Source organism: Pteropus vampyrus, unplaced genomic scaffold (assembly GCF_000151845.1).
Source record: "Pteropus vampyrus isolate Shadow unplaced genomic scaffold, Pvam_2.0 Scaffold151, whole genome shotgun sequence".
NCBI classification, from domain to species: Eukaryota; Metazoa; Chordata; class Mammalia; order Chiroptera; family Pteropodidae; genus Pteropus; species Pteropus vampyrus.
This window is the reverse complement of record NW_011888932.1, coordinates 4,790,540-4,804,435: the sequence shown is the minus strand read 5'-3', so window position 1 is coordinate 4,804,435 and position 13,896 is coordinate 4,790,540. Positions and strand designations below refer to the sequence as shown.

Genomic DNA, 13,896 nt, shown 5'->3' with positions numbered 1-13,896 from the left:
TCATAGAAACAAAATAGTAAATACACATGTTTTATTTGTTAAGCTGCTAGCTGTATGTTTTGTGTAAAAATTTGTTAGCCTAGGAAAATCTATTCAAAGGCACATCAGGCAGTGTATATTTAAAAACTGTCTCTTTCCAGTACGTGATTTTATGTGTTACAGATACATTTACTATTAAGCATCATGTATATTTAATATCACAGCATTTACTTCAGTGCCTGAAAAAGCCTTTGTTCATTTTATAGTTTCCATTATTGAAGAGTCAACATTCAGTTCTCTCACAATTTTGTAAAGTGCAGGCAACCCACAAGAGCTTCTAGTTTTAGCTTGAAGCCCTGTGGGACTACGATAATTGTTATGAAATCATTAATTCTACCTCAGCAGTTTCAACTGTCAGGTACATGTAACAATAATTGTAGTTAATGAATGCTGCTCAATTTATTAAGTACAAAATGAAAGCCAGTCTTCTTTTATATGCAGCACTGAGACATATTAACATTTACCATTTGTGTATACCATGTGGAATATTCTACTGTTATTTATTGATCGAGGCGCAGAGCCATATTTAAAAAACAACTTTTCTTCATTAAAAAACTGCAGGAAATTCTAACTCTCTAATTAAAATAATTAGCACCAAAAATAATATTTAATAAGAATCTATGTCTATGAACAAAAAATCCAACAGAATTAAGACAACTCCTTCTTGGAATAAACAAGAGTCTTCCTTGTGCTACCCTCCTCTACCCCAATCTTTACAAGAGTATGAAAAAGTCCAAAAATTTTCAGTAGTTTGAAATATTAATGTTTTTCCTTCTCAAATTTTTGGGTTGTAAGACTTTCGTGTACACAGAGACAGCCTATTTCTTGATCTAAAAAAGTAAGTACTAGATTTCTTATTTTCAATCATTCAAAGTAAACAGCATAGACATTTGCAAGAGCAAAGAGTGAAGAATTTCTGAAAACATAAGAGGAAAAGGTATCACTTTTAGGATTCCAGAGGCATCTACTTCCGATAAGTATGCTCTGCCGATTTAGTTGTCCAATGTGAACAATCACAATTAGCTTATATCGTGGAATCATCAAGTCTTTGATCTGGGCTTTAATAACCTAAAGATTGAAAGGAAAAATAAGAGGCTCTCATGTAGCCATATTGAAACATAAGAGTCTTACTCTTTGTCATACATAATAGTGGATTTAATTTTAAGAAAATAGCTTGATGCATTGTAGAAACTTTCATTGTTGTAGAACCATAACTGATTTCCTTCAAGAACTGTCGTCATGAGATAGACATTTCAAGACAAAATGATAGTGCCAGCAATAAATCTACATTTTCTAAAGCACATGGAAAAACTGTAATTTAATGGATTTATTAAATTCTTTGAAAATTTATGGCAAGATGGCTTTCCTTCAAAGAATGTTGGCATTAGAGTTATACCATGTTGTTCGTGTCTCATTAAGGGACCATACATCTGGAGTCTCCTGCAATATGACTAATCATGAATGTTTATTAAAGACTTTGTCAGAAAAAAGAAAGTAGAGAAAACCCGATGGAGTGCCAGCACTTTAGTTGGTAAAAATAAAAATGTATTTAAAGGCCACAATGCCTCTATTTGCTGGCAGTCGAAGCTGCCCAGGGGAAGAGAAAATGACCATTAAAACATTGTATCTTTTACAATATATTTTTTAAATAAATGGGGCAGTTTTACACGTTTTTTAAAACAAATACATGCAAATAATGCACATAATAATTGTTTAGACAAAGGCTCTTTATACACACAATAGGGCCTAATAAATATTTTAATAAAATAAAATATAAATAAACATTTTTACTACTACTGAAAACTAGCTGTCTTCAAAAGTAGGAGTTTGTGCTTTCAGCAAATATTCTTGTTACAGTTAACACTTCGGGCAAATCACACATTACCTCAGAAATTGTTTTTGTCATCTGTCTACAGAGCTCTGGTTCATATAGTTCTTCTTGCAGATAGTTAGTTAACACATCTTTCAGAATGTGATTGACAATGACCACAGGAAAATGTTTGGTGGGACCTGAAAATACAGACAAAATTTCTTTCTAAAAAGTAATTTCAAGTCCTATCCGCCCACCCTATAGGCTAACCAAGAGTACTGGAACATGGAGAGACATTTAATCTCCAGGGTGGCCTCTATTTAAGGAAATAAGCCATCCTAATTCAGTTCTCTGGCAAAGGGTGAGAAGACAATGGATTCATTCTTTAACCAGACTACCTAAAGAGTATGCTCAATTCCACTGAGGTTTGACATTGAAAGTATCCTCCTTCCTAGTTCCCACTATTAATGACTTACTTCAGAGTCTTGACTTCTTTCTAACTGCCCCCCAGCTCTTATATCTCCCCCTCCAATCTATCTACCACACTACTGGAGGGATTGTTCTAAAACCTAGATCTTACTGCAATATTTCCCTTAGCAAGGCTTAACATTAAGCTCCTACCCAACCTATAGCTTCTCTCACCCTCACAGCTCTCTACACAGGGGCTGCTCCATTTCATGGACTTCATCTGTCTTTTAAAGGATGCTTGTCCATTTGCTCATGCTGTTCTTTTTAAATGGAATACCTTTCACACCTTGTTCATCTGAGAAATAACTACTCATGTTTCAAGGCCAGCTCAAATATCTTCTTCTGTAGGTAGCCTTCCTCCTCTCCTCGGGTAAAAACCATCCTTCTCTTCTCTATACTTCCAAGGCACTGGGACCCCATGGCTATCCTGGCTCCTAAGCCATCTAACAGCTAAGACATATCTGCCTTTCTCCCCAGTGAAATGTTATGCTAGATCAGATTTTATCCTCTACAGAGTCTAATACAATGTTAAAGGTATGAGAAATATTCACTATATGATTTCTAAATTTAAATTGAATTAAATATTTATAGATAATAATCATAGTACTGATCATGGTTACTTTTCGAGCATTTTTTACAAATCAGGAACCGTGATGAGAATTTTATATTCATTACTTTATATAATCTTTCAGTGAATCTCTGGGGTGAATCTTACCATTATCTTCATTTCACAGATAGGAAAACAGAGGTTTAAATACATTGAGTAACTTGCCCAGGATCACACAGTGGCAGAGCTGGAATGTACTTCCAGGTTTATCTGACTGGAGAGCTTATATTTTTAACTGCATTTAGCCTATGTTCAGATCAGAAGCTTTAGATGGATCTTCTTTATCCTGTACCCCAGGAATCTTACCTGTACCTCCCAGGAATATTAACCTCATCATCTGTCTGTCATCATTCAACAAGAGCATGTAACCAGGGCCTGGAGTATAGAGGCTCAATCATTATTTTCTGAATTAATATGGATAAAGAAATGAGATAAAAAATCACATCCAATTCTATTTTAATAGTCATCAGTATCTTTTAAGTATTTATTTTTAATGACTGTATCTGTCAAGGTCTAAGGAACCACAAGGTACACTAAAGTTAGGACAATTCCAGGAGGATTTAATAAAGTGTCTCCTTAGGGAAGTCTGAGCAGGATGTAGGAAATAACAAACGAAACTACCTCTTGGCTAGTGAAATCAAGGGTGTTACCCCCAGGCTTGAGAGATCTGAGAAGTGAACTCTTACTAGATCCCAGATGAGGCATGTGAAGAGGGCTCCCTTGAGAGAAGTTTATGTCCTTTTGTTATGGATGCAAACAGCCTGAAATGAACCCACAGACAGGGCAGGATGGGGGGGAAGGGGTGGATATAAATATCCAGCTCATACTCTTCCCTCCCTCTGACTTCTTGCCAAAGTTTCCCATTGGCTGAACTTAACCAGAAGGTTGAAGCCCATGCCTATAATAGAGTTAGGTCAGCCTCATGAGGCTCAATAAATAGTATTTATGTTTTGATGATTATATAGGAATTGTTCAATTAAATTGAAATCAGTATGAGGAATGCATCTGGACATGTAAAATGGAGACATCTGATACGATAAGTATGATGATTAACCTCAATATTTAGTCAGCAAGAATCTCTGCTCTATAGGACAGAGACAAGCAGTTATAAACCTGTGAAAGATTGGTCTTAATTCCTCCTGCTTTAAGCAGTCAGAGATAGGACACCAGCCTCTTTAGGTAAGCTCCCAGGTACATATAGGCCTTGCTGTCACCTTCCTATGGATCTTTTAGAAGATTTCCACTTGCATATTCCAGTGAAATGAAGTGAAAATGAAGGGTGATTTCCCTTTCTATTTAAAAAGTTTAAAAACTACCAGCTTGGACTAAATTAAACAGATTATGTCCTTTAGATCAATACTTCTCTCTTTCACTCCCTTCTACCAAGCATTCATGTCACACATAACTTACTTAATTGCTCACATGGAACTAAATTTAGCCATGTATTTTGGTGACAATGCATTGCTCCCTTTAGAAAATCATGAATTTCTTCAGTGCAGGTATTGTCTACCTACTATGCCTCCCTGTCATTTGGTACCAGCATCTCCCCTTCTCGGGAGCGGCCCTCTTCTTATACCAACCATGGGGTTCTTTAGGGTCCACCATCACCTCCTTTGAGCCCGTGTCTAGGTTATGGTTGACTGGCCCAGGTGTAGCACTTGCTCTAAGTGAGGCCAATTAGAGTCCTTTCTTAGAATTTTTATTTTTAAACTAGAACTAGGGGGAAAAAAAAGTCAGGCTCTTTTGGGTGGCAAGTGCTATGATATGTGACCCTCAGGAATTCTGGAGTCCATGTTTTTCACAGTGGGAAGGGTTCCAGGCCACTGTGAGAGAAAGAGCTCGCATACAGTTTAGTGCTGGAAAGACAGAATCCTGGTGGCACTTGCGTCTATGTTTCCAGCAGCTCTTGTTGTCTAGCTGTACCAAAATGTCCTTTCTGCAATTTGCTTAGCTTTTTACAATCCCATTAACCAGATTCTATTCTGGAAATATTTTAAAGTATAGTAATGGACTTTTCTCTCTCACTTCTTTGTGACCTTTCCCCTGTATGGCCAGAATTATCCTTGCTCAGGTGGGGATATTGAGATGCACAGAGATAAAGAGACAATGTTCAGCTTTTGACTTCCAAAATAAGCTCTGGAGGCTACTTTCAGAGTCTACTAATGTGAATGCCAAAGATTTTTTTCTCCTCCCTCCCTTCCTTTCTCTCTTTAGAGCAAACTTTTTAATTAGAAGAAAAAAAATGTTTTTAGAAATCAAAGACCTGAAAGTCAGGATGAATCAGAAAGAAAAACTTGTTCTTAAAAATAGATTTAAGAGAGAAAACATAAAAATTTGGTTATTTAATATATCTGTATTTCTGCTTCTCCAAATGGGATATTAATAAGAATGACCACATATTGTTTTTTGTTAGGATTAAATGAGGTGAACTATTTAAAATATTTAGAACAGCGTCTGCCACATATATAAACCCCCTCACCTCCCATTAGATATATATTGCTGCTGTTGTTGCTACCTCATTCTGAGGGAAGAGATGGGGATTGCTCTTGCTGAGAAGGCAGGAAGTCCGGCAAGGGTGTAAGTAGAGAGGTAATGAGGCCTCCGCAGTGGTGAAGGATCTTATGGGGTAAAGTGAAGTCAGAGCTGAGGGACTGAAAGACTCTGTCCAAAAAAGTGTCTGATGACAGGGCCAGATCATCTCATGGAAGTTGAACTCAAATGATGTCTCTTTCTCTTCCTATCTTAAAACTCTACTTTATATTATGCTGGCTTCATTCTCAGCAGGCTGTCTCAATGTGGCAGCAAAGATGACCACCAGGAGCTCTTGTCTGATTTGGTGCTCACGGTTCGTGTTTTTAAAGAAACAGGGACCTCTTTAATCATTGCTCCAGAAAAATTCTCGTGGAGAACTCATTCCATAAGTAATAGGAAATTATATTGGATGTCATAGAAAGCTTAGTGACCTAAGGTGAAATTTTAGTCACTCACTTTAAGAAGCAATAACATAATAAATGAAGAAGCAATTTAAATACATTACTTCAATTAATTCTCACAGTATCCCTGTGATGTGTGGACTACTATCCCTAATTGCAGATAAAGAAACTGAGATTCAAGGATGCTGAATACCTTTCTGAAATATCATTTATCTAGGATTTGGCAAAACTAGTATTCAAATTTAGATACATTCGGTCCTACAGCCTGTATTTTTTCCTACGTGCATATTTCAGTAATTAATTAATGAGCAAATGTAAATGGTACAAGAAATATACTTCATTTTTCCATTCTTTTTTTCATTAATTATATTTCATCTCATTCTTGGTAGCTGCAATTACTCAGATAAAAGGAGGACAAACATGCTAAACATTTAAGCTGTGTTTAGATGATGCAAGTATTGTTGGATAGAATGTGAAAAATTAAACACAGTAATGCTGGTGATTGATCGATTTCGCCCCCCCACCCCCACCCCATCGCCCTAATCTTCTGGTCAGCATTGCATTTTATAGATATGAGAAAATCTTTACCAAAGGCCCAGAATAGTTTTCAGATGCAAAATAAACCCAGAAACAAATAGAAATGAAAATATGGTTTTGATTATTAACAAGAATGCCTAAAAAAAGGATTGTCAAGCATGAAAGACTTTAATCGTAAAAGAATAATTCACAAGATTTTTTTGTAATAAAATATGGAAAACACTTTATCTATACTGAGGTATTTCTAAAATTACTTTTCTAAGTAGTTTTAATACCCAATACTTCTAAAACTCATAAGATGATTTAGTTCGTTGATTTGAGGAAATGTTATGAAAATATACTCTTATGAAGGAGAAGCACAGGGCTTCATATTTCAACTCCTTTATTTTGTTGAAATCTGATTCAAACCCTTTCAGCATGCAGAGTCCAAAGTGGCTAAGATCTTTTAGTTATAAGTGAGTGTGAAAACCTGACCCAAACTTAGCTTGTCTAATCGAAAAGTCTAAGAGTACTTTGGATTCAAGACTCAAATGCTGACATTAGGATTTAGTTCTCTCTCCATCTCAGCCTTCATGTGAGGGCACTATGGCAAAAGCTGCCATAGCTCCTACATTCTTTCAGGTTTCAGGGCCTGATCTGCTTCTTCGACAGCCCAAACAACAATTTCTGAATTGAATATCAAGGCTTTGATTTGCTTGACCAATCAAAGAGTTCTATGCCATCCCAGAATCGGTTCCTGTTACATCTCTGAGGCTAGCGGCAGCTTCAGCAGAATGTTATGGACCCAAACTGGTAATGGTGGCAGTGGTGGGGCTTCCCCAAAGGCAACTGGGTAAGGTTACCAGAAGTATAAATGTGTATTGGATGGCAGGAATATTAGTTGTCTACCACAGCACTGTGAAAATACCAGTAGACCGACTAATTATGGATCTGTGTAATTCATGTAGTCTTGGGGAATACTGTAGAAGACTGGCTACAAAGCCCAATGGGATGTGTGAACGGTCTATAATTTTCTTGAGGTTAACTGGCACAGATGGAACCACTCTGGCCCATAGAGTCTTCCTTTGGTCATTGGTAAGTCTCTGTGGAATTTCTATATAGCTGTAATTATATATAGATTCAGATAATAGTGGGCAGGTACGCATTTAGAGAAAACAAGTAGGTCTATGAGGAAACGTGAATGGGAAAATATATTCACTGTGGATTCCACTTGGGAGTATAGGGGCAGGTGCAAAGATCTTTGTTTTCAAATATTGAAAACCTCAGTGTGAGGGGATAAACATCTCTGTCAACAGGGGACTAGAAATCATTTGCCTTTGCCTTGAAGGCTTTTTCTCCACCTATCAACAGTGCTGGTTGGTTTTGTTGGATAAAACTTTAATGCATATCTCTTTCATTAACTCAAGTATATATAAAATAACTCCACAAGATAACCCCCGAAATATTCAATGAACTTCTTAATTCAGTAATACACAGTACATATCAGTGCCGCCCAGTGAATTGCATGGTATTTAGGAAACACTGATAAAGAAAAATGGGCAATGAGTGTTGTTCCCATTTTGCAGAGGAAGAAATTAAAGCAGCATCGAGTTACTTAATTAATTAAGATTCTGTATATTGTGCTACTAATGAAGATAATGCCAGGCTATCAGATATCATTTTAAGTAAATATCATTCACAAAATTAGAAATTTAAAATAGGAGTGAGGACATAACACACCCAGCTGATAGGTGTTTTCCATCTGAACTGTAAGGCGAGAGGCATCATCACGCAGACTAGGTTCATCCATGTAAGACACAGTACTCATACGGCTAAAAGCAAGGGAGAAAACAAATTTCAATAGTTGTTACAACAATAATAACAAAACAATGTTGCGTCAGCAAAAATATTACAAAGGTAAAATTTCCTCTAAGAAAATTTCACACAAGTCCCATGTAAATATTCCGTCGACATATTTAAAGTCGAACCGTTTGAGAGATGAAAACATTAAGGTGTAAGAAATTACTTGGATCAGGTCTCAATGTAGGGGTTGAAGACCAGTGCAGTGCTGGGGTGTCTGATTATCATGAAAGTGTTCCTGGGTTGTTCTGTCTGCGGGGTGACAGACAGAATGCATGTTTCAAAAGCCATTGCCAATCACGTCTCTACCACAGATGCGAAGGCTCTCCTCAGAGCGGACAAAGCTCAGAAAAGTGGCAGTGGGTGTGGGGGAGTGCTATATGAGAAAGTTGGGAAATAACTTTATATATACATAGGGGGTTATAAAGAATTCATTATTATATGTACCTCATAAATCATTTTAGCAGAAAAAAAGAAAACCAAAAATTCATCTACATGGTGAGAGAAACCACAATTCTCCCAAAGTATCGTAAATCGGTAGCATCAATCACCCTTTTCAACATTAAGAAAGGGTTTTGGCTTGGTTACCAAGGCAATATAAGCTTGTCCAGGTGCTTAACAGGATACTCAAGCCAAGGGGAGCCCCTAAAGTTCCTTTAGCACTACTCAGTTCAATTTAATTAAGAGGAAATTCAACTGTCACTAAAGGCAGTCTCACAATGCTCCACCCCCAATTCTCTCCACCTGGAAAATGGAGGTTAAGCCAGATGTCATTTCAAAGGAAATGATATAATAGTGTGTATGTGCGTTTTCGTTTTCAGAGTGACCACGGTTATAAGCAGGCTATGTTTTTGCTTTCATTAAATGAGAAAGAGATATCTGTCTTTAATCTTTTGGGATTTTTTTTTCTCTGCAAGGAGTTTAAAATACTTAGTTCTCAGCTGTTTGGAATTAGTGAGCTTCTTGCAAAGTGATATTTTAAGAAAATCACATCGTCTATTTTTTTTAAATCCTTTAATACAATACAATTTACACAAAAAGTTAAGGCTTACCCACCCAGCCCAAGGTGAAGCAAAAAATTATGACTGCTTTTTCACGATGGATTTCTGGATTAGTGATTTAGCCTTCATTCTTGTAACACCTGTTTCCCTCAATTTTCTGCTGCCCTTTGAAGTAGCAACCAACCTGCTGGGCCACATAGGCTGCAGGTGTTGTGGGCATTACCAAAGAGGAAAGTCTCTGCTTAGAAAACCCAACGTTGCATAAGCCCCTTGATTCTAAGATAAGCTACCCTGACCCAATATAATAAATGCTACTTTTAACTCTGCAAAACATTTTCTCTCAATGATCTCATCTTACTTTCGCAATACCCTTTTAAGTAAGTAAAAGAGTCATTATTCTAGCCATTTCAGAGATACAGGGAATGAAGCAAAGGGCTTACTGTCACACACATAGAAAAGGTGGACTTAGATTTCAAATATCTTATTTACTTCTCAGTGACAAAGTCTTACATATGTTCATATCTAAAAGAATGAAAATAAGGCAATGGCTACCTGAAAAGATTAATTACTGCAATTAAAACTTGCTTGCATAAACATAAGAAGGTATTAATAAAAACTCTTTTCTACTGAACAACATATTAAAAACTGATAGAGGAGTTCAAAAGTCTAAGACAAAAAGTAAATAAGGACTTTTGCAAACAGTCCTTGCTATTGTTTTGTTATTGCCATGTTACTTAAAAATTGAGATTCAGTGCAGTTTATAATGTTATCAGTATGAAGTTGGTGTCACAAGGGCAGCTTAAAAACCTCATTGGCTGAAAGTTGGGGTGGAAATAGAAAGTTTTATAGAGTGACTTTTTGAATTACTGAAGATGATTTTTATTTTCACAGTAATCATGTAAGCAGTGCTTGCTCATTGTAAAAAGTTCAAAACCTAGAGGAAGTATGAAAAAATCAAGTAAAATTACACAAAAAATGACTGACCCTAGTGGTTACCTGGTCATTGTGAACATTAAAAAAACACTTTTCAAACACGATTTTACACATGAGATCATATTATAGATGCTGCTTTTTTTTTTTTTTCCACTCAGAAATATACCATGGATAACTTTCTATGTCAAAAATAATAATCTACATCAATATTTTAAAAATCAAGACAGTATTTAATATATACTGTATTTTATTTAAACAATTATTCTTCAGGCCATGTAGGTTGTTTCCATTAATCCACTATTATAAAGAAAACTGTAACGATCATTGTGGCAGGGACTGCCATTTGCTTTCCAAGGTTGTTCTCTCCTTCTTCCATGGTAACAGAACTCTAAGTTTTTGGGAATATTTCTCTCCAAATTAAAGACAAATTCCTGGTCTCCTTTGGTGCTATCGGGGCCTTGTAGCTTGTGAGCCAATGAGATATCAGTGGAAGTTTTGGGTGGAAATTCTAAGAGAGCGTCCTTAAAAGAACTAATTCCATCAAGGAGAACTTACTCATGCCTCCTTGATGACTGGAATGTGAATAAAATGGCAAGAGTTCAGCAGCTATCTAGGGTCTTGAGAAGATTTTATGGATAACAGATTAGAAAGATAAATGACTAGATCCTCCAGATTTCTTATATAAGAGAAAATATATTTGTATTTTGTTTAAACCACTGTTTTTTTTTTTTTTTTTAAATTATTATTAAACAAAGCATGAGCTATAATTGGTACAAATTTCTAACTGATACAGAGTTTGCTTCTTGGAAGTGGGATGATATAAGTAATAGAACACAAAACTTGGAGTTAGCTTGATGGAAGAGATAAGGCATCAGGGAGTGAGATTTCAAATATTTTGCTAAAAACCTGGCATCACTTATCATGAAGAAGGAAAATATTTGGTTAGTCTTTTGATTTCTGTACCTTGGAGGGCTGGTCACATATAAACCAAATTTATAACCTCATGAAAATGAGGTTATAGAAATTATAGAAAAATTAATTATAGAAAAATTGTACTTAAAAAAATACCCCTGTCTATAGTAAAATCCTCAGTTTTCAAAATTGAGATCTACTATTTTCAACGCTAGAATGAGAATGGTTGAAAAAAGGGAGAGGAAAGAACAAAGAAGAATAAGGTGAACAGAAAAGAAATAAAATAAACAAAATATTTATTCTTTGAGAAAAGACAAAAGGAAGACAAAATATTTAAAATGCTTGCAATCTGGGCAAGTAACATTACACGAGAATACAAACTTGGTAAATTTTTAGAAATCAAAGAGATCCGATATTTGAAAATGGGGATTACCAATATCAGTTCCAATAGGGACTTAGAAAAATTATATACATATTTTCTATTGATAAACAGCTTTACTCATGCTCTTGGAAAATTTTAAAGATAAAAATGTGAGGTACTCAAAGAGAAATTTTATTTTAACTTCCAGTTTTGTATATACAGCACAATGAGTTTATTTGTTATATGTCACAACATTGCAAGTGGATGAATTTCAGTAGTCAATGACTAGACTTGCCCTAGTTTATAACATAACTTTTCTAGATACATGATCTCATTGCACAGAGAATGCAGTAATTGATTTTATTTTTAAATGCGAAAAATGTTCTCTCTGTCCATGTGTTTGTTCATCAGGTTCCTGGCATTTATGGAGAAAAAAATTTCAATTGGCAAAATATGTACAAGAGAGTTGTAAAGTTTTAAGAAGGAAAGTAGATTAAAAATAAAAGCAGGAAAATGGAAAGTTTGGTGTAAACTACTGGTCAAAACAGTTAATTAATGGAATTATATGTCCTATTGCTGAGGACAGTTTTGGAATTAACCTGGATGCAGAAACAGCTGCATGAAATTGGTCCACAAAAATAAAAGTAACCCTACAATATTATATCTGACTGACACTGGAAATGTCCCATGCTAACCCAACAGCCTGTGTCTGATTATGCAGGAAAAAAGCCAAAAAATAAAAAAATAAAAAATAAATAGCTAAGGAGTTGGAATATGTTTATTATTTCTTGAAAACATCTTACAAATTTACTTGCTGACCATTCCTTGAATTACACAGAATAAATACAAGGCACATCTTATTGTTATGACTGGTAGAGATAAAAATAATAATTTCAATTAAATCTCACCAGCCACAATACCATCTAATTATCACTGAGAATTCATTTCCAGACATTTTCACTGCCATTATTACTTAGATGTTTTGCAGCTTCAGTAAGAGATAATATTTGAATGCACAACCAGCCTTAGAGCTATTAATTTAGTAGATTAAGAAGGTCAGAATATTATCTCTTTCTTCTATTTGTTACTGTGAAATGCTTGGAACTACCATATTTTAAATGGCATCTTTTAAGCACAACTCCCCCCCCCACTCAATCTGTTATTAAAGTCATGTGCTGCCTCCCAGTGGAGATATTTCAAAGGACATAGAGAAAAAGAAGTCTTCAGAGCATAAATTCACACATTATTTTTTGTTTTCTCTTCATTCTTTCAACAAACCTTTGTTGCCCAAGATGCAGCAGGAAAGTGGGAAGTACTGGTAATACAAAGGAAAATTAGAGTCCGTATGCTTGAGAAACAAGATGTAGAAACACAAGATAAAATATGCACAGAAATTCATTTATTTGGGAGCGTACCACGTCAAAACTGCCAGATGTTCTTATTTATGTTATGTTTAAAGGCAAAAACATACCAACTCTTCTCCTGTCACTAGAAGGTGTACCTTGTCTAGTAATGTAATTTCATTTTGTGGCCATTTAGTTTATAGCACATTTGCCAGAATTTTACTTAGTTTTGAGATTTTTTTAATTCACATAATTGGTCGCATTTTACTAGTAAGAGGAAGGTTATAATAAAAATAAAAGTCAAGATATATTTTCAGACATGAAAGGGAGAGAAAACGACATGATATGTGTTCTTGTAGAATACAGTTTTCAAGAGGAGAAATGATTCAAAGAATGAACCAATCAATCTATGAAAAGTCTAACTGCTGTGATTGAAGATAATCCAGGAAAGGTAGTTAACAAAACAGAACAATTTTGAATGTATGGATAGAAAATCGGAGTTAGTGTTTGAAGTCCTTTGAGCTACATGTTCATTCAGGATACAGTGAGGTTAATGTTAAGGGCATCTGATGAAACTCCTCTTGCAGCTTCTGGATGAATGTATAGTTTCAATATTGCATTACCCTTGGCAATCATCAGAGAGGTGAGGCTGAGAGTGTGGGTGTTATAGTTACTTCTTCAATGCCATGGATAACTTCAAGGAAGAGTGTGGTCTATCTCAACAAATTTTCAACATAAATGAAAGTTTTCTTTCTTTTTCTTTTTTTTAAACAAATGCACAATGGAACATTTTAGTAAGGAAATAAAAGTATATCTTGTTTTAAAAATCCGAACGATCACTTTTCCATTTGCTGTAAATGTATCTTACATCTTCAAGATGAAAGAAAGCCCTTGGTTACCCTGGACTTAACACATATTGGAACTGTGAACCTAAGCTGTTTGTGAGAAAAGAACTTGCTCATTCAGGAATTAGTATAATGTAATAATAATTCAACTATCAAAAAATATTTATTGAGTGACTGGTCTATGACAGGCACTGTTCTAGGTTTTTAGGTTATAAAAAACAAACAAACAAACAAAAAACCCTAAGATCTCTGCGCTCATGAAACTTAG

At 35.4% G+C, this 13,896-nt stretch overlaps 1 protein-coding gene across 1 annotated transcript in view; it reads right to left on the bottom strand.

Moving 5' to 3' along the window:
- Positions 1-732: 732 nt before the first annotated feature.
- TCTEX1D1 (Tctex1 domain containing 1) overlaps positions 733-13,896 on the bottom strand; it is a 23,695-nt gene continuing 10,531 nt past the window's right edge. The window contains exons 2-4 of the mRNA XM_011369589.1: positions 8,114-8,205; positions 1,925-2,049; positions 733-1,107 (exon numbers count right to left, since the gene is read on the bottom strand). Of these exons, the coding sequence (XP_011367891.1) occupies positions 904-1,107; positions 1,925-2,049; positions 8,114-8,205 (421 nt within the window). The 3' untranslated portion in view covers positions 733-903. The remainder of the gene's footprint in view (positions 1,108-1,924; positions 2,050-8,113; positions 8,206-13,896) is intronic.